The sequence below is a fragment of the Dama dama genome, chromosome 29 (genome assembly GCF_033118175.1).
Source record: "Dama dama isolate Ldn47 chromosome 29, ASM3311817v1, whole genome shotgun sequence".
NCBI classification, from domain to species: Eukaryota; Metazoa; Chordata; class Mammalia; order Artiodactyla; family Cervidae; genus Dama; species Dama dama.
The window spans coordinates 58,276,999-58,298,471 of NC_083709.1; the positions used below are offsets into that span (position 1 = coordinate 58,276,999).

The following is a 21,473-nucleotide window of genomic DNA, read 5'->3' on the forward strand; positions in this document are numbered from 1 at the left end:
ATCAGAAGGAGCAGAAATGTAACTCGATCAGTCTCAGCCAACAGTTGGAGTGAGTTGTGAATTATTATCTAATGCTGCACATCAAATTAACCAACTCAAATCTTAGCAGTTTAAAACACGACTTGTACAGTTTCCTGTGGATCGGGATTTGGTGGAGGTGGCCAGTTAGGGTTAGTAACTGGTGGTTCTGCCTCAGCATCTCTCGTGAGATTGAAATCAAGGTGTCAGCTGGGCTTCAGTCATCTAGAGGCTTGACTGGGGTTGGAGGACCCACTTCCAAGGTGGCTCAGTTACATGGCTGGCAATCTGTCTCTGGCTACTGGTGGGCCAGTAGCCCACCAGTACCTGTTATTTTGCCACACAGGTTTTTTGCACAGGACTACTTGAGTCTTCTCACAATGTGTTTGCTGGTCTTCCCCAGATCAAGCAATCCAAGAGAACAAAGCTGACGCAGTACTATACAATTTTACAGCTGGGATGAAGCTGTCTTTGAGTGGGAGGAGGGGGATCATTATAGGTGGGATATCTGTTGTTCCAAAGGCTGAGCACCATCCTTACACAGGGCTTTGGGTCCTAGAGCAAATATACCATATGTTCCAACATACCTGTTCATTTTGTATAGGGTAAAAATGATTAAAATGAGTATCAAGAGAAGGCTTGAACGTAAAAAACAAGAATTTTAAAAGCCTCAAGGGGTATATGTGACTCACCTCTAACTGTGATAATAGACTTAGATCTGTCTTACCAAGTCTTTAATATCTTTAACATTTGCAGATTCCTTTAGAGTTTCTTGGATGATTTCATAACATCTTATTTGATCTTAAGAACAACCTTAGGTTTGTAGGATGGAATCTGAAAGACAGAGCTAATAATAGTGAACACCCACCAGGTGCCAGGCATTTGACTAAGTACTTTATATTCATAACCTTTTTAACCAAATACCATGAGGTCAGTATTAGTCATTTCAGTTTTGAGGGAGGTTTAGCTTCCTTGGGCTCAGAGATGTTAAATGAAGTGCCCACAGTCAAGCATTAGAGCCAGAAGGAGAACCCAGGTTTTCCTCCGCCAGTCCTGTGTGCTTTCCACTTGGCTCTTTCCTTTTCCAGTATCACCAACCACTGATGCTTTCTCCACAGGCTATGCCCTTGACTTAAGCTTCATCTTATGGTAGACTGGGACTCCCAAAATACAGAGGACCCAATAATTGCAGACCCAGACTTATAGTACCCTAAGTATTGTTTTTTTGTTTTCTTTCTTTTTTTTTTTTTTGCAACCACTTTATTACAAGCATATCGGAAAGAAAAAAAGAAAGCAAAGGAAAATATATTGAAATAGAAAAGATAACTAATTTACAGTTTGTACTGAAATAAATTCCATTTTCTAGGAAGGTGTACCTTTGTTTTATTTTTATTAAAAATCTGTCTCCAAACTAGACAACTTAAGTGGCCACAAATAGCATCTTGGCATCTCATTTTCCCTTGTTGTCTAGTTGGGTAATATTTCTTAAGTTTGGCCTAACTTTCATGGGTGTAGAAGGACAGGCGGCATGAAAGATAAGATGTACTTTGTGTGCCTACATGTGTTTGAGTTAAATAGATAATTTTCAAGAGGTAAACATCATCTCTATTACTAATGGCCTCAAACCTCTAACTCCTCTTATACCATACAAGTATGCAATGACATTTCCATGTTGTTTATGACTTATTAAAAGCAATACATAATAAAAAATACTTGAGATTATTAAAAATAGATATCAAGTCTCTCATCAAATAAATCTGTTATTTTTAGCAGCTGTATAGCTAAGCAAAATGTCCTCCATTCAGTATTGTCAAGGTGATTGTAGCTCCTTTTCTAAGCTCTGTACAACCTTTGCTTCAGTAAGGCCCACATCAAAACTGAAATCTGGAGGTGCTCTCCTCTTACATACCCTACATATCCTGGCTTACAGGACACTCAGCAAGTCATTGTTGTTGTTCAGTCACTAAGTCATGTCCGACTCTTTGTGACCCCATGGACTGCAGCACACCAGGCTCCTCTGTCCTTTACTATCTTCTGGAGTTTGGTTGAATTCATGTCCATTGAGTTGGTGATGCTATCTAACCATCTCATCCTCTGTCATCCCCTTCTCCTCCTGCCTTCAATCTTTCCCAGCATCAGGGTCTTTTCCAAAGAGTCAGTTCTTCGCATCAGATGGCCAAAGTACTGGAGCTTCAGCATCAGACCCTCCAATGAATATTCGGATTGATTTCCTTTAGGATTGACTGGTTTGATCTTGCAGTTCAAGGGACTCTTAAGAGTCTTCTCCAGCACCAAAGTTTGAAAACATCAGTTCGTAGGTGCTCAGTCTTCTTTATGGTCTAACTCTCACGTCCATACATGGCTACTGGAAAAACCACAGCTTTGATTATATGGACCTTCGTCAGCAAAGTGATGTCTCTGCTTTTCTATACGCTGTCTAGGTTTGTCATAGCTCTCTTTCCAAGGAACAAGCATCTTTTAATTTCATGTCTGCAGTCACTATCTGCAGTGACTTTGGAGCCCAAGAAAATAATATGTGACTGTTTCCACTTTCCCCGCTTCTATTTGCCATGAAGTGATGGGACAACATGCCATGATCTTAGTTTTCTGTATGTCGAGTTTTAAGCCAGCTTTTTCACTCTCCTCTCTCACCATCATCAAGAGGCTCTTTAGTTTCTCTTTACTCTTTGCCATTCGAGTGATATCTCCAGTGAAGTCTTATTCTTTAACCCCCTTATTCCAGTCCCACCAATTGCATAGTCAAGCATTCCTGTTATTATGGTAGAGTGTAGTGGTTAAGAGCATGAAATTGGAAATCAAATTTGGATTTAGCTCTGCCACAACTTGTATGGCCTTCAGCAAGTTATTTTACCTCCTTGTGCCTCAGTTTCTTCATCTGGAAAACAACAGAATCTTCCATTGGGTTTAAATGAGATAATACATGCAGGAAGTTTAGAATGATGCCTGGTACATGGTAAGCACTCTACAAGTGATAGCTACTTTTATTACCACATGTGTTTTTCATACACGGTTACTGTCTGTCATCATATGGAGCCCTTTCATAGTGTATAGATTAGGTGGCTAAGAGCTGTGGAGGTCTAGCTGCAAGCTAAGGGCAGTGGTAACAGCAAGCTGGGTCACAGAGTTTCAGGACTAGCCTTGTAATACACAGTAGCACAGTGGTTCACTATTTAGGGTCATGAAGTCTTGGGCTCCAAATCTGGTTCCAAAAAATGTTAGCACGGTGACTGGGTAGTTATGCTATCTTTCAAAGCCTCAGCTTTACATAGTTGCTGTGAGGATTAAATAAAGTAATATATGTAAGGTAAACTGTCAAGATATACTTTCCAAAATTTAAAAACATGACTCTCATACAAATATAAAGTGAGCATGCGTAGAAGAGTCACTTCAATCATATGACTGAGACAGAACAGGCAAAATGGTTTAAAGAACAGTGGAGAGAGTAAAGTATTTATGGTGGCTAAAGGAAAAAGGTTGAATAAGGTGGCTCATTTAGATACCAAACTGGTTAATGTACATAGCAATAAAACTATAAAATGTGGGGCTGTCTTCTTTATCAGATAAATAATTCACATCACTAGTGAACAAATTTGATTTTCATCACAATCAGCAGTTGTTCTCAATTGGGAGTAATTTCTCCTTCTAGGGGATGTTTGGCAATGTCTGAAAGAAGCCTGGTGGGCTATAGTCCATGGGGTCGCAAAGAGTTGGACAAGACCAAGCAATTGAGCATGCATGCATGTGAAGACATTTTTGGTTGTTATAGCTGGGTGTGTGTGTGTGTGTGAGTGTGTGTGTGTGTGTGTGTGTGTGTGTGTGTGTGTGTGTGTGTGTGTGTGTGTGCGCGTTACTGGCATCCAGTGGGGAGCGAGCAGGGATAGTCTTAAACATCCTTCAATGCACAGGACAGCCCCCCACAAAAAAGAAATATCCGGTCTCCAGTGCCAAAGGTGCTGAGGCTGAGAAACATTGGTCTATCAATTTCTACAAGTTAACATCTACTCTTCTCAAGTTTATCAATAAAATACCCTAATCAAGAGAAAATAGCGAGTCAAACAAAGATACACACTCCTGGAAACGAGCTAACCCTTGGTGGCTGGGTGGGTTGGCTAGAAAATGCTGAGATAACTCCAAAAGGATATGCAGGAGCCCTTTGGCCTATTTCTCAGTTTTGGAAAATTTTAACAATAATTGACATCATACCTAAAAACATGGTAGGTACTTAGTGAAGGTTAATTACTTCTATAAATTTATAGGCCACTAGCTAGAAGTCCAAACACCCATACAGTAAAATAAATACCATACTTTTACATAAGCATCGTCACTGTTAAATATTTTTTCCTGTTTAGATTGTTTCATCATGGTCACTTTGAAGAAAGTCCTCCAATGCAACCTTCAGACTTACAGATGATAGATCTGTTAAAAAAGACAAGTTATATTTAAAAATTTTTCCTGAAAGCCTGATTCAAAAAACTGAGCCTCTTCTCCTGCATGAAAAACTTTACTGTCACATTGAGAATATCCAAGATTTCCTTAGGGAATCCACTTAAAGTCTGTTACAGAAAGGATGGTAAGGTACAGATCATAGGATTGCAGGCTGTGGCCCTTTTTACTGGTCAAAATGTGGGGGCTTTTGACATTTAAAAATTGAAGTATAATTGACATATACTTTGGTATTAGATTTAGGTGTACAACATAGTGATTCAATATTTATATACATTGCAAAAATGATAACCATAATAAACCTAGTTACTGTTACCATATGAATTTATTATTATATTACTGACTATATTCCCTATGCTTTACATTACAAAGATAAAAAAAGGAAAAAAAGCAGCCCCAGAGTTGCCCAAATTCATCTTGTATAAATCAGTTCAATAGTATTAATATATCCACTGGTTGTATCTATCCACTGGGTCCAATAAGGAAAGAAAAACCAGACTAATATGAACAAGAAAAGTGTGATATAAAGAATTTTATAAATTCTTTACATAAAGATCAATATAATTATTTTTAAAATAATGATATTTATACAAATTTAATAAAGAATAAATAGAGAATGTGCCAAAGTGGCTGTAAATAAGTATATAACATATATTTAAATATATATTTATATAAAGCATATGTTTAAAGTATGTAAAATAAAAATGTATAAGATAAATATATAACATATAAACAAATAATTAATTACACAATTAATGATAATATTTTATAAATAAAACACCAGCAAGGGATAACATTTTATAAATAAAATACAAGGAAGGCTGCTAAGGAGTAAAGAGAACTTTAAAGAAGATAGAGGTAAGGAATAGCCACAACCTCTAGGGCTGAGAAGAAACACCAAAGGAAGAGACTTTACCATATGCAACCCCACCCCCGCCCTGCCCCCACCCCCACCTCCATTACTAATAAGAGCCAGACCTTGCTGGAGAAGGTATTGCCAAGGCTCAGAGTGTCAGGGAAGTAGCTGTGGTGTAATGTTGGCTATATATGCTGGCAATCCATTCAATGGAATTTGGGGGAAATCTGCCTCTAGGATGCCATGGAAAAACTGTTCCCCAGGAGATGTCTCAGCAGAGGCACTCTGCTACAATTACCAACACACGAGAGTCACTCGTTAATGCCTCACTCGGGTCCGACTCTTCACGAGTCCATGGACTGTAGCCCATCAGGCTCCTCTGTCCATGGGAATTCTCCAGGCAAGAATACTGGAGTGGGTTGCCGTGCCCACCTCCAGGGGAATCTTCCCAACCCAGGGATTGAACCAACGTCGCCCGCATTGCGGGCAGATTCTAAACCGTCTGAGCTACCAGGGAAGCCCAACTGAGTGGCACCTAAAAGCAAAATCTTTCTCCTGCAACGGCTCTCCAGCGCCCCCTATTGACAAAGCTTAACTTTGCTCCATTTGACAAGAGAAACTTAGAGGGCCCAGATTCATTTTCACAGAAGAAGCAAAAAGGGATAATCTGGAGCTAAGAGTGAGTAAAATCAGTAACTGACACAAGAGTTATTCTGTAATACTTTTAGGGGCTGACAGTAGTGATAATTTCAGGTTGATGGTGTCTGAATAACAGCCGGTGTGGGTCCTCCTGGGCCTGCATGCTGCTATTTGTCAGCTATAGAGCAGTAACTCCGCATGATCCCTGGGTGAGCAATATCAACATCACCTGGGAACTTGTTAGAAATGCAGATTCTAGTACCCTACCCCGAACCAATGGAACCAGAAACTCTGGGGTTGGGGATCAGCAATCTGTTTTCATAAGCCCTCCAAAGAATTCTGGTACACACTAAGGTTTAAGAAGCATTGTTACAACAGTAAGTTCTAGAAACTTGCTGTTCAGGCATAAAGAGAAGAGTCAATAAGGATTTATTTGTATGAGTTTAAATCTCAATCTTTATCTATTTATTTACTTATCTGGCTGTACTGCCCCTCATGTGAGATCTTAGTTCCCCCACCAGGGATCAAACTCAGCACCCCTTGCAATAGAAGCATCCAGTCTTAATCACTGGACCACCAAGGAAGCCCTAGTCTCATTTTTTAATTTTGAAGAAGACAAGAAGACAACCTAACTTCTCTAGGATCTGGAAGCTACCAGGGAGCATATGATTTTTACCTCTGCTTTTACATTGATGATGTGTTTCTGGACATGTGGGCATGAATGCATCGACTATGCTCAATTTGGTAAGAAATTCTGTTTTTGATGTGCTCTTATGTACAGGTTTGATGAAGTCCCCGAAGTTTCATCTGCTCCTATGGGTGCACAGATGTGGAGTGTGATGCCTATTCTGCCTTTTCCATATCTGTGCTTTTTCCTAGGTCTCCACCATGGCTTCAGTTGTTGAAGGAACAGCTTGAGCCACAGACCTAAGGTCAGCACAGCAGACAGCACCATGGTGCTCACATAAGCTCTCCACTGCACCTTGCCCCTCAGATAACCTCATGAGTTGGCTTGCCTCCTTGACAAGGCTCCAACTGCCCAGAACAGAAAGTTTCCCTTTCCCCTGACACAGCCTTTGCCTTTCCAAGCTCCTTAATTTGCTCCTTTCAAAGGAAAGGTGGAGAGATGATGTACTCTCACAAGAGATTTTTCTGCCATTTTGCTTTAAAATGGAAAATGTGTGTGTGGGCGTGTGCATGTTTGTATGCTGGAGGACTTATGGCCTGGCTCTGGTCCTGCTAGTAACTAGCTGCATGGGGTTGGGCAGGTCACCAGCTCTGGTTCTAATTTCTACACTAAAATACAGAGCATCAGATCAGCTGACACTACTCCAACATTTTAAGATTCTATGTACTACCACAAGTGTATCCTTAAAAGATAACTTGTTGGGCTTCAATGTCACCCTGTAGTGTAACAGTCTATGCACGAGGCCCTCTTCTAAACACCTTCCTCTGGGCTTAACATTTAGCACAACAAAACCTTCTTACAGCAAATTCAACCTAAAGGGATTGAGGTTATTTATGCACAGAAAAGTGAAGTCTTCAGCAGATTTGCTCCTTTTAGTCTTTCTAAATAGATATTGGCTTGGCCAAAAAGTTTATTCAGATTTTCTTCCCATAAGATCTGATGGAAAAACCTGGGGGAGCTTTTTGGCCAATCCAATACTTCATTAACTGCTTTGATACGAGTAACTAAATGTGAAGGCACATAGTGGAAATGAAATGCTAGTATTCTTCATTTCAAATTCCTGACTTGTTTCTCATTGAGAGACGTAAATAAAAACTTCTTTCTTCCCAAAATGATTTGAATGTTTCCATTTCTAATGTCTGTTAGTGTCACACACCGCCCACCCCACCCCCCCCCCCATACACCAAGATAAACAGCCTCTCTCTGATCTATTTTCACTACTGAAATGGGGAAAGTCAAGTGTGATGCTTCTCAATCCACAGTGACACGTATTCTCTGTGGGGAAGAGTATTTCAGAAATTTGGGGAAATAAAGTTTGAAAAGTCATATCTAGACGTCTATACGAAAAAAAAAAAAAAATCTTGGCACTTCCCTGGTGGTCCAGCGGGTAAGACTCTGCACTCGTAACACAGGGGGCCAGGTTCAAGCCCTGGTTCTGGGAACTAGATCCCACATGCTGCAACTAAAGACCCTGTGTGCTGCAGTGACAACTGAAGACCCCACATGCTGCAACTAAGACCTGGAACAGTCAAATAAATAAACATTAAAAAAAATTTTTTTTAAACTGTTTGGATAAAACAAATTACATCCATCTAAGCTCGAGAAAATTATAGCCAGGGAGAATAAGCAGAACATGTGGTAATACTTGCAGAATACTTGCAGGTGCTTACCTGTTTCCTCCTCCTCCTTTAGTAAAAGTGTTCCCCCTGCCCCCGCCTTTCCTCAGCTTGGCAACATCCCCAGGCAGTGATTCATAACTGGTTCGAATCTATCCTGACAACTTCTTCCCAGCTTCTTTTGCAGTGAGAGTGGCCAGGGGAGCCATGGCCGCTGGGGTCACCGCTGAGTGATTTGGGGAGCCCTATGGCTGTCTGCCTCCTGTACCCAGTTCCTTCCTTGAGAGTTGACACTGCTGGGCGCTTCTGTGGGGCCTTCCTGTGATCTCCTGATGACAGCTCCACAGGCCAAGGATGAAAGACTGTGGCTTTTCTATGACACTTCCAAGTTGTTGAATTTCCGAAAAACAAGTCTTAAGTATGTAATAGTTAGGACTTGAAAGTTGTTTAGAGTTTATCTGAAATTCAAATTTAACCGTGTGCCCTCTAATTGTGTTTTATTTTTCCCCCTTAAATCTGACAACTCTATGTAAAAATCCTAGACTACATGTCTTGAACTTTTGTTATGTAAAAATGATTACCTCAGTAAGTTATATTAGTCAAGTTAACATACTGCTTGCATGTGAACTCATTCCTAATATTGTAATAATGTATAAAAAGTACCCAGCATTTATTATGTTCACTCTGTGCTAGACACTGTGCTAGTTAACAGCGGGTATTTGTAACTGAGTCACAGAGGTGGGTCCTGCCTTCAAGGAGCTTGCAGTCTAGCTGGAGAGACAGCTACGGAATGAGTGATTCTGTAAGTGGCAGAGTAATTACAACTGTTCTCAGCGCTTTGAAGGAAAAGTAGAGGAACCTTGAGAGCACCTATGAGGGCGGGGTATGGAGAAGGGAAATCCTTGAGAAGTGGTGTCGCAAGAGTGAACTGAAGGAGGAGCAGGAGTTAGCAGACTAGTTGGAGGGAGGGTTGCAGAAGTTTGCTCTAAGCCTCAGGAGCAGTACGTGAGGCTGCTGTGACATGGGAAGAATCCTGGTGAGTTTGAGGAGAGGAGGTTCCAGTGGCTGAGCAGCAGAGAGTTGAGTGATGGGAAATGCAGGCAGAGAGGCACTTAGAAGGTGGATCATGGGTGCCTTGGGGGCCATATTAGGGATTTCAAAACTTATCTTTACTCTCTACTATACCTACACTAAGTTACTGTTGGTATCCTCACCTTACAAAGAGGAAATAAAGACTTTAACGTGTTGTTGATCAAAAACATAAAAAGTTATTAAGTGAATGAACTGTAATTTCAGCCCAGATTTCTTTTTTTTTTTAATAGTGTATGTGAGCAAAAAACCCCCCTAATCATTACTGAGTGCAAGCTAGTTACAAACTTCTAAGTAATGAGAGCTGATCAGATGAGTCTGTAGAGATTGTTTAAAGTTAATTTAAGAATATATTTTATATTTATGTAAAAACCGTGAATGTGAGAAATCTATTATTAATAAATAACAAGTTGATCAGTAATTTAAATTCCAGCACTGAATGGGGCATCAAGAAATTATACAATTACACAGATCACCTGTTTGTGCTTTCCAATGCAAGTTCCCCTGTACTGCATACCACTCAAGTCACTGTGGCTTACTTATGGAATTTTAGACCATTGGTTTGGCAAAAACAAAATGAAACATGCACACAAAAATCCTTATTTGTAAGGAAGTCTCAATATAAGTGACACAAATGATTCAGCAGGTTTAGATACATATGAGAAACAATTACAGCAGTAACAAGGACAAAACACATACAAAAAGATACTGTTGCAAAACTGTTGATTTATTCAATATGATTGCTACTCCTGGTAATCCCATTATTTGCAGGAGGTGGGCATCAGGTATGGGATGGTAACAAATATTTTTTAAAAATTAAAAATAGAAAAATATAAAGAGCATACTGTATGTGAGGTAAATGTTATATGATACTTGATATGATACATGCAACAAATATAGACACATTTGCATACATATATAGACTCATCCACACAAACACACACATCAATAGATTACATATATACTGGATTGTGATCCACATCTTATGTTTTACTTTGGGTCCCATTCATAAAAGTTTGAAAATCACTGGTCTAGTGAAAATGACTCAGTCTTTGTGAGCTATGCTGTATCTGTGCACTTCTTGGTGTGAGAAAAGCATTAGGGTAAATTTAGGTCCATTATCATGGATAGCCACTTACTATTCCATGTGTTAAGGAAATCATGTGTGACAGAACAAACTAACAAAACAACAGACTGTCACTGTACCAAAGTGCACAACGTGTCTTGGTTATGGCACTTGAACAGATTCCTTTGAATTTTCCAATTCACTCCAGGAAAGTTTCAGTCCATTCCAACTTTATGCTGTCACTCGCATACCTTGGGAATAATTACAAAAAGAAAAGAAATTAATGAAGAATTCCAACTGTCATTTTATTAAATCTTCACACTAACATCAAGGTGTGTTAAGATTACAGATTCTGGGACCAGAAATGCTGGTTTTCTGTAAAGAACTAAATTGAGTCCAAATCTCATTCTTTTAATCCTTGTGCTAAATTTAAGCCTATTTTCAGATATCCAGTATTATTTGCAAATTGGTATAATGATCCTTGACTTCAAAGAATGAAATAATTTGAGAACTAGAAGAATATCACAAAAGGTGGCTGATACAGTAATATTCTTGTTTTGGAATGGTATCCTTGGTTTGAGGAAAGAAGTATTCTTATCTTTTTTAAAAAGTAAGGATGCCGCGCTGAATATTTAGTGACTTTGGCTTAGAAAGTCAATGATCAGCCTGCCGCATTCTTATCACACATCTCATGCTAGAAAAGCACACATTTTTTTTGTAATCTTTGAAGCATGCAAAATATAAAAATGATTATACTCTTTGACCCAGCAAGTGCTACTTCCAAAAATTTTAAATATCATTCAATAAGAAGAAAACCAGCAACACACACACATATTTTACAGTATGTTATTTGCCAATGTAAAAATCTTTTTAACAACACTAAATATCTAACAGTAGGAAATGGTTCAATAATTTTATGGCAATTATACTACTGTTACTTTATAATTGGAAATTATATTTTAAATTCAACATAGAAAAATATCCCCCCAAATTCATTTTATTAAATTTTTATTTTGCAGTTTTTATCCCTCTGATTTGACGTCTTTCTTCTGCAGGAAGATGTCAGTGTCAGGTCTTATAATTTACTTTTAATGAGCAAAACAGAACTCAACCTCGAATCCTTTAACTGGGAGAGCTATTTAGTTTTATTTTTTCATTATATAATGGACTCTACAAAGCTTATTCAACATTAAATACTAATTTAAAAACAAAAGTAAACATGGCAATTGACCATGTAAGCCATGTAACCATGTAAGGGAGAGATTTAAATTCAATCTTTGTTTCTGTTTCATTATTATTGCTTTATTACAATTATGATTCTATATGTTTAGAATAGAAAATGAGTTTATGAGATACTATAAGAAGCCCGAGGTATATTCAACGGAAACATTTGAAGCCCTCCAGAACAGCCTGGTTTAACCTCACTGAGGGTTAAACCAGGCTATGCTAAGGATCCCTCCAGGCTAGCATTGCCAGGGCACTGTGATTGGAAGAGCTGGGAAAGGTGATGGTTACTATAAATAACACAGTAACTTATTTATACAACTGGAAAAAAAAAGAAAAAACGAATATAAATCTTGGAGGCAGGAAAAGCTGATATTCCTTGGATTTTATGTCTCTTACAACATTTCTATTCTTTTTTTCTTTTTAAACTTTATCCAGTATCTCAAATGCAGGCAAGATAGTCTTACGAAGGAATACTTCCTTACAAACCTCTGGGATGTAGGTAAAGAAAGAGGAGGGTGTCATAGACATAGAAATGTACTTTCCTGTGGGTTTTCAGCCCCTTTCAAAACACGCTAGCTTTTCTTGGGTCTTGGACCAGATGGCAAAAGCTGGCATTCAGTATGCTATCTGCCTGAGCTACATGATCAAGGCTCGTTCATTTTTCTCAGCAGATACAGCATAAGGCCAAACGTCAGCACGTAACTTGGTCATTAAAGGACAACTGGACCCAAGCCTAGCCATTATTGAGAGAATGGAAAGGTATAGGTGTTCAACCCCTGTAAGTATCAACATCCTGTAAGTACCCTATCAAGATCAGCAAGGGAGCCAACAAGCTCTCAAGAAGTGGCTCTGGCTCAGGTGCTATCATTTACAAAGGCTGAGCCGCTCCTTTCACTCTGCATTCTCTGTATCCACTGATGCTGGGGCCTGAGCTTCGTGATGGGGGGCATGCCTTTCATCAGAGTAACAGATGGCAGGGGTGAGCAGGCATACCTGGCAAGGATTTTAAGTTCCACTTACAGGAGGAAATTTTAGTATGGTCCTGACATTTCTTTAAATAGGTTCATGCCTACAGGAAGGGCTGATTCTGAACCTGGGAGTGTGTTAGGATCAATGAGCTGCCTAGCTGGGCTCAAATATCTAGTCAGTTAGGAATTTACTGAGGACACAGAAAACCTAATTCTTTCTGAGAGATGATGACATTTGCACCAGGGGAATTGCTTCTCACCAAAAGAGCATGTAATATTCTTCACTGCCAAAGTGACTCATACTGTCTTCTCCTGAGCCAGCAGATGACTGCATTTTTATGTTAGCCATGAAAAGTGTTAGCTCAAACACTGCCAGTGAAAGATTTAGATCTATAGTTTTGTTTTCCCAGCACACTTTGTCATCCTTCTTCTGGTTTCTGCCTCCTACTCTGCCTTCCCTTTGGGGGATTTCTCCCCTTAAATCAGGACGCCTTTCCTGAGCTACTCAATTACAATATGAGTACATGATCCACTTCTAGCCAACAAAAGTAAGCCATATCCCAGGCATACTGATTGGTTTAGCAAAAGTCATGTGACCCAAGCAGGACCAATCAAAATGTTTCCTGGGACTTTTCAGCTGGGATAATACAGAAAATTGATTTAAAAATGTTTAAAATAAAGAATTTTAAACATATGCAAAACTAGTGAGAATAACATATAGATCCTTCTGTACCCAATACACGGCTTTCTTTATCAACTCATAGACAATACCGAAAAAGCATAAAACTGTCTTTTTACTGGGGCTATTGGATTTAGGAGGATGGTGTTGCCAAAATACTTCATGTCTGTTAGTGGAGAGAGACTGACCTCAAAATACACTCAAACAGGAAATGGGAAATTGAGGCAGAACCATGAGGACCCCATTGGCACTCCTCAGCTCAGTTGAGCCTGAAGCCACTGCCACTCCTGTACTTTCTTTCTGCTTAAGCCAGATTTAGGAGGATTTCTGTCACTTGCAAAATGTATTGTCTTATTGTCTGGTATGAAAACCTTAAAGAAATACTCAAGTTTTTTTAAAAATCTTGTGTTTATTTTGGGAAATAAGTATTTGTGAAAAATCTTTGAGGAATAAAGGAGAAAGAGAACTCTATGCCTATTAAAACAAGATCATCAGCATTTAATTTCACTCAATTCAAAGAGTAATTTCAGTCCTATTGAAATAATAGCCAGCCATTAAAAATTTTGAACTAAATAACAGAAATATCATTAAGAGAGATAACAAAGGGTGAATATTTTCACCCTCAAAAGAACTCAAAAAGTAATCAAGTCCCTAGACCCATTCAGAGCCTCTGATTCTGAACTGTCTTCAAAGCAATGAGTGAATGGATACGATCACTCTTACATTAGCATTCTGCTATACCATTCTTGGGGCTTCCTTGGTGGCTCAGTGGTGAAGAACCCGCCTGCCTATGCAGGAGACCTAGGTTCAATCCCTGGGTCAGGAAGATCCCCAGGAGAAGGAAATGGCAACCTACTCCAATATTCTTGCTTGGGAAATCCCATGGACAAAGGAGTCTGGTGGGCTGCAGTCCATGGGGTCACGAAAGAGTCAGACATGACTTGGTGACTAAAACAACAACAACAACAACACCATTCATGGGTATGTAATGAAATATTTTACCTGGTTGCTCCTTCACAATCCACTTTGATTAGACAATACTAACCCTTTTGCTTTGCTAGTTCTTGTGTTAGATCTTCATATACTTGTGAAAAGAGGTCTTCCTCAGATTTTGTTCCATCTAGATAAACTGAGAAGGGGAAAAAAGAATAGTTCAAATGCTAACAGGCTTATTAATATGGGATGCTTACTCTGGCATTTGGCATCTCTTGAGGGCACCATAAGTTTAAAGAACCCAAGAATGTAATTTTAAAAGAAATTAATAGCCATTAAAAAGAAAAATATAAAGCTGGATACAATAGGCAAGAGATTTGGGTTATTACAGGGAAATTCAAACTAGCTGATGTGAAAATTATAAAGACAAAAAAGACACAGACTTAAGTGGCATTGTGCATATGTCACTTTAGGAGCACCAAATAGGTGCTTTCTCAAAACAATCATTTAAGGGAATAGTTCTCAAACTTCTTTATCAGGATAACCTGTGAAGCTTCTTAAACCATGCCGTTGTGTGTGTGTGTGTGTGTCTGTCTGTCTGTTTTGTGTGTGTGTGATTTCTGTCACGTGTGTGCTGAATCTGCATTCTCCAGGCCATGAGATATATATATATATATATATATTTAAATTGCCATAATCAGTTTAGTATAAGAAATAGGTTATAAGAAAATTCTGTAGGTTAAAGGAAGGAAAGAGTCTTCTAGTCAGAATATTGCAGAGGTAGGGGGAGGTAGGAGAGAACTTTGACTGTTAAGAAAAAGATGCTCTGGAAAGTGTGGAAAGGCTAGAATGTGGGGAGGCACGGAGAGTATAGAAATGAGACTTTAGATAAAGCAAGGCTCTGCCTTAGCCTTTGGAGACCTTGAGATCCTTCCTGGCTGTTTAGATTTTATCCCAAAGGGCTGAAGACTCTTTGGAAGCATTTAAGCAAGGTAGGAGTATGAGATGGCAGAGGCGGGGGGACAGGCAGTAGTGAGAAGACATCCCTGCAACCAATGGTCCAGGTTGGAAATAGTGTGACCAAAAATGTCATGAGAGGCCCTGGGGATGCGGAAGAGGGGTTGGACTGGACTGAAGAAAGGATCATAAGAGCCTCCAGACCACGGGGCGGTCCCATGTGCTGTCTGTATTTACCAAAGAGGCCATGAAGTCTCTCACAGTAGGGGCAACTCCCTTTATTCTGAAAAGATGTGTCTGCTCTGGTTGCTCTGCCCCATCCAAAAGCCTTCTGTCTCCAGCCTCCTGCATCTTCTCCATGTTGTACTCTGTATCCCAAGGATCTGTTCTCAGTCCAGCCCCATAGATCCAGGTATTTATATCTAAATCACTGCTTTAAGTCTCGTAGGGATCTCAACTTCATTACTGGCATGCAGAACAGATATGCATTCCTCCTTGCAAATCCGTGAGTCCTTCATTTTTTCCTGTTTTCCGAAATAGTTAGTTCAGTTGCTCAGTCATGTCCGACTCTTTGCGACCACATGAATCACAGCATGCCAGGCCTCCCTGTCCATCACCAACTCCCGGAGTGTACTCAAACTCATGCCTATCGAGTCGGTGATGCCATCCAGCCATCTCATCTTCTGTCATCCCCTTCTCCTCCTGCCCCCAATCCCTCCCAGCATCAGGGTCTTTTCCAACGAGTCAACTCTTTGCATGAGGTGGCCAAAGTATTGGAGTTTCAGCTTCAGCATCAGTTCTTCCAATGAACACCTAGGGCTGATCTCCTTCAGGATGGACTGGCTGGATCTCCTTGCAGTCCAAGGGACTCTCAAGAGTCTTCTCCAACACCACAGTTCAAAAAAGCATCAATTCTTTGGCGCTCAGCTTTCTTCACAGTCCAACTCTCACATCCATACATGACCACTGGAAAAACCATAGCCTTGACCAGACGGACCTTTGTTGGCAAAGTAATGTCTCTGCTTTTTAATATGCTATCTAGGTTGGTCATAACTTTCCTTCCAAGGAGTAAGCATCTTTTAATTTCATGGCTGCAGTCACCATCTGCAGTGATTTTGAAGCCCCAAAAAAATAAAGTCTGACACTGTTTCCACTGTCTCCCCATCTATTTCCCATGAGGTGATGGGACCAGATGCCATGATCTTAGTTTTCTGAATGTTAAGCTTTAAGCCAACTTTTTCACTCTCCTCTTTCACTTTCTCTGAAATAACACCTGACAATTCCTGAGCTGTTGTCCTGACACCTCAACTACCTGCACCCTCTGTATCTGTTCTATCATTCAGCTCCTCTGAATACATATGTCCCATATCACACCCTACACATCTACCCTTCACAAAGGCTTAAGGATCTGACTAAACAAAAATTTTATATCTATCATATCCTTGTAATAAACCTCTCTGTAGAGGGCTTCCCACTTTCCTTAGGACAATGACCTTTGGCCTTGTAAGGTCTGTACCGTTCCTGTACCACCACCATCACCCATTGCTTTGTCTTTCTCTACCACAACCTTCTTGCCAGTGTCCCCTGGCCTTTCCACGCACCATACCCACTGTCTGGGTGGTATCCCACCCCCACCTTTGTCCAGTTAAATCTATCACAAAGTGGTTCAAATGTGGCTTCCTCAAGGAAGCCTTCCCTGGTTGCTGAGACCGGACAGTGCCCCTGAAGCTCTGTGTCACAGTACTCAGCACAGTTAGAAAGGAGAGCTTGTGTAGCAAGTGTGTTTAATATCTGTTTCCCTGATAGAATGTTGATCCATAAGACTGGAGACCAAGTCTGTCTTATTTCCCTTGATAACATCAGGGCAGTGCCTTGTTCGGGGAAATGCATTCAGTCAGTATTTGTTGAATGAATTGATGATTTAGAAGTTGCTACACTTTGACAAGAGTCATAGAGAGAGAAACAGAAGCCAGGAGATCCAATGTGGAAAATGAGGGTTCTGGCTTACAATGTCCTTTTGCAATCTAATACATGAGAAAAATGCCTTCTGAAATCTTGTGTACTCTTGTGTACTTTGAGGCAATGACAGTTAAAAGTCTTCCTTGAAGGGAAAAAGACACTCACCAATTTCCCATGAGACATTCTCCATTTCCTTTTTGTGCTTTAGGTACATGGGCCACACGTGGCCATCAAAGTACCCTGGGGCGTCTGGAGGCTTGTAGACCCTTGTACTGTCAAAATATGTAGGAAACTTTATGCTGACAGAAACACAAAACTGATAAAGTAAAGTAATCGTCAGGACAATGGGGAAATCACTCAGAGATTGAGAAGGATTAAGACCAGACTTTTTAGGCTCAGTGCCAGTTACAGAGACAACACATGATAGACCTGGTCCTCTGATCTAAAAATGAACTTTGCAACTCACTGACTACCATTCCTAATTATCTTTCCCCCCTCAAGTGATTTATAAAAGAATTGACATTATTAATATAAATAATGATAGCAATACTGTTATGTTGTAGTAAGCTGTAAACTAATCAGTGTCCTCAATGGCTGTAGCAGAATACAGGCCAATTAATTTAAAATCATAATCAAAATGAAATTGCTCCATATGAAGATTTAGGAAAGATGAGCCAAACAGCTTGTATTAATACAAGAGCCTTTTCTTAGAAAAGTAATTTGCATTACTCCATGTGGGTGGCCATTTATGGAAAAAGGTCTTGTTCTTAGTGAAGAGTTGAGGCTTCCCTTGCTTGAAAAATAACATATACACATTGTTCAATAATGCTGTTTCCTTGTTTTTCTTAAAGTTTGTCTTTTGAATGACAATCCACAAGGGCATTTTCAAAACTTACCTCCTCCTCCGCTTACATTCTTCATACGGAATTGTCAGAAAATAGCTTCTATTCCATATAGTGTCAAGGGGCCTAAAATAACAGCATATTTAGTGCCTATTTAGTTTTTTTCCCCATTCATTCAGAGTCATTAACAGAGCGGGGAATGCTTACTTATAATGGAAGAGAAGGAAACCTTCAATAATTAAGATGGGAATTTCCTCAATGCTTTCCTCATGTGTTGATACCAGAGAGCGTGTTGGGTTTTCCATCCAGCAGGAAATGGTGGACATCATTTCCTCCATGTTAAGCGCTTCGAGCACTTCAAACAAGAAGACACAAATATGAAATAAATACAACAAAGGTTTTACGCTGTGGCTTTTTATGATGAGGATATCCAGTGACCTATAAACATATAAAATAACACTATTCTATTTTTCCTTCAAAAACACCTAATTAACAAACATTTTAGACAAAAAATATAAACTCTAACATTGATAAGATGGTATGTTTGATATATTTTCATTCTGGAAAAATTTAAACATACAAAAGTAGAGCATAGAGTGCAATGAACTCCCATGTCCCCACTTACCAACTTTGACAATTATAAACTCATTGCTTTATTTATAACTTCTATTCCCCCTTGACTATATAATGTGTAACATTTTTGGATGACAAAGTATTTATAAAATAGTTAGGAAGACAGTGACACACTGGGGAAATTACCTGCAGTATACTTGGGAAAGAATGGGTATCTTTAATATATAAAGAGCTCTTACAGATAAATAAGAGGTAAATCATTAAAATAATTTACAAAAGATACAAATACATAATACTCAAAACTTTAAAATGCGCATACTTTCAGAGCTTACAGTTGTTAATTCTAGAAAAGCACCCTATAACAGAGATTCTCAAAGTGTGGTACTTCCAGCAGCAGCGCCAGCAGCATCTGAGAACTTATCAGAAATGCAAATTTCACTCCTACTTCAGAACAACTGAATGGAGCCATCTGTGTGTAGAGATATTTTAGTGGAAGGTTTTAAAATTATGAATTAATCCCTTTAATAGATATAGAGCTATTAAGGCTTTCTCTTTGTTCTGGTATTTGTTTTGATTAAGTTGCATTTGGTAAGATGGCTAATTTCATTTAAGTTTTCAATTTGCATAAAATTGTTCATAATATCCTCATCTTTTTGATATTTGTGGAATTTGTAGTGATATTGACTTTTTTTGTTTTTCTCTATTTTTTTCTTGATTAGTTTTGATTAACTTTGAGGATCACTCAGATTCATCAATCTATAAGTTTACATCTTAGGCCAAATTTGAGATGTCTTAGACCATTCCCTTCTCCAGTGGACCACATTCTGTCAGACCTCTCCACCATGACCCGGCCATCTTGGGTGGCCCCACAAGGCATGGTTTAGTTTCACTGAGTTAGACAAGGCTGTGGTCGGTGTGATCAGATTGGCTAGTTGTCTGTGATTGTAGTTTCAGTCTGTCTGCCCTCTGATCCCCTCTCTCAGTGCCTACCATCTTACTACTGGATATCAGTGGAGAAATAACTCCAGAAAGAATGAAGGGATGGAGCCAAAGCAAAAACAACTCCCATTTGTGAATGGGACTGGTGATGGAAGCAGGGTTCGATACTGTAAAGAGCAATATTGCATAGGAACCTGCAATGTTAGGTCCATGAATCAAGGCAAATTGGAAGTGGTCAAACAAAAGATGACAAGACTGAACATCGACATTCTAGGAATCAGTGAACTAAGATGGACTGGAATGGGTGAATTTAACTCAGATGACCATTATATCCACTACTGTGGGTAAGAATCCTGTCAGGGAACATTTAACGGGAGGATTCCTGCATGCTGTTTCTCATAAATCCTCTGTTCCTTATCAGTTCCTGGCAACAGGAATGAGTGGAACGGCACGCTGCTCCCAAGACTGAGGTCATAGGATGAGACACATGCATGAATATCCTTCAGTAAACATTCTCCTTACGACAAAACTGCTTAGGCTTGATCCTCTTTCTTTAGATATGGATTGTCTCCTGACCTTATGACCATTGTTAATCCACTGTTCCCTTGACAACGGTTGCTGTACATTTGGTTTTCTGATCTTTATCATTGTCGAAAGACATTCCTTGTACAATAGCCTATATATACTCACAGAAAGATCATTAAAGCACCCTTGCTCCACCAGAGGCTTGGGTCCCCATGTCTGTCTTTCTTTCTGTCTCTCTCCCTCCCTCCCTCCGGCTGATTCTCTGGAGCGTAGAAACCTGCCGGGCTCAGTCTCCTGCCTGGGCTTTCAAGACCTCCTCGAGAAGGCGCCCGGTGCCTTCGTGAGCTGCACAAGCCCTGTTAAAGGGTTTTATTGGTTCTCTGCATAAATCAGGGAATATTAGCTTCTTTCTCTCACTTTGTTATCGTCGACTCTGGACCACCAGGTCCATTTAAAGGTTCACTGGTCCATCAAAGGACCGCAACAAGTGGCGCCCGAAACAGGGACCTGGTATACATAGCATCTTGGTCGGAGTGACTCGGGACCAATTGAGGTCGGGACCTTTTGAGGTCGCTAAGAACTAAGACATGGGTCAAACGGCTGGAAAGCCCCATCACTTCTCTACTTTATTTCACCATTTGTTTAAAGTTCAGGGACTTCTGGTTTTGCACCAATGAATAGAGGCTTGCCTTCAAACAGTCGTTGAATGTAAACCTTGGTTCCCTGATAAAGGCAGTTTTGATTTAGAAATTTGGCACCAGGTCAAAGAAAATGTTGAATGAGACACCAGATGGAGAAAAAATATTCCAATTGATTTCTGGCCCCTGTGGTCTCTCATTAAAGCTGTAATTCTGCCATTTCAAGGTAATTCCAGCCCTCCCCATATACGACAACAGACAAAACACTTATTACATGAATATAAATTAGATGATGAAACTTTACAAAAGGCCCAATTAAAACAGCATAAAATATTTCAAAATTTTCCTACTAATCCTACCCCGGCTACTTCAAATGCTCCTCCTCTGCCAACAGGCATGACTCTAAAATTCTCCTTTGCTAGAACCTAATGATTCTGACAACGACTCTTCTGAGATACTTTTTGACACCAAAACTGGCAATACTTTTCTGGATAATAATGAGGAGTCCTTAACATAGACTCATACTTGCAAAAAATCAACACTTACTCACTCTCCTCCGCAACAGAGGCTCTCTGGATTACTGGCTTTGCAATCACAAGTCTCTGAAGCTGATGGTTTCCCCACCTTTCCAGTTTTAGGAAATCCTGATGCTCAAGGGCACATAATACCTCAATATGAAGGTATTAGTTTTTTTTACATGCAACAAATGAAAAAGTCTATAACTATGTATGGCCCACATTTGCCTTTTACTAAAGAGCTTCTAAATGCTGTGGCATCTTCTACTGGAAACTTTATTC

The 21,473-nt window shown here is 39.7% G+C and overlaps 1 protein-coding gene across 2 annotated transcripts in view; it reads right to left on the minus strand.

The window, feature by feature from the left end:
- Positions 1-10,076: 10,076 nt before the first annotated feature.
- Positions 10,077-21,473, minus strand: part of NMRK1 (nicotinamide riboside kinase 1) — a 38,009-nt gene continuing 26,612 nt past the window's right edge. Inside the window, exons 5-9 of one of the 2 annotated variants that reach the window (XM_061132916.1) lie at positions 18,209-18,356; positions 18,056-18,127; positions 17,325-17,431; positions 14,356-14,439; positions 10,077-10,687 (exon numbers count right to left, since the gene is read on the minus strand). In XM_061132916.1, the coding sequence (XP_060988899.1) occupies positions 10,668-10,687; positions 14,356-14,439; positions 17,325-17,431; positions 18,056-18,127; positions 18,209-18,356 (431 nt within the window). In that variant the 3' untranslated portion in view covers positions 10,077-10,667. Of the gene's footprint in view, positions 10,688-14,312; positions 14,440-17,324; positions 17,432-18,055; positions 18,128-18,208; positions 18,357-21,473 lie in introns of both variants that reach the window. The other variant, XM_061132917.1, reaches the window with a different exon arrangement.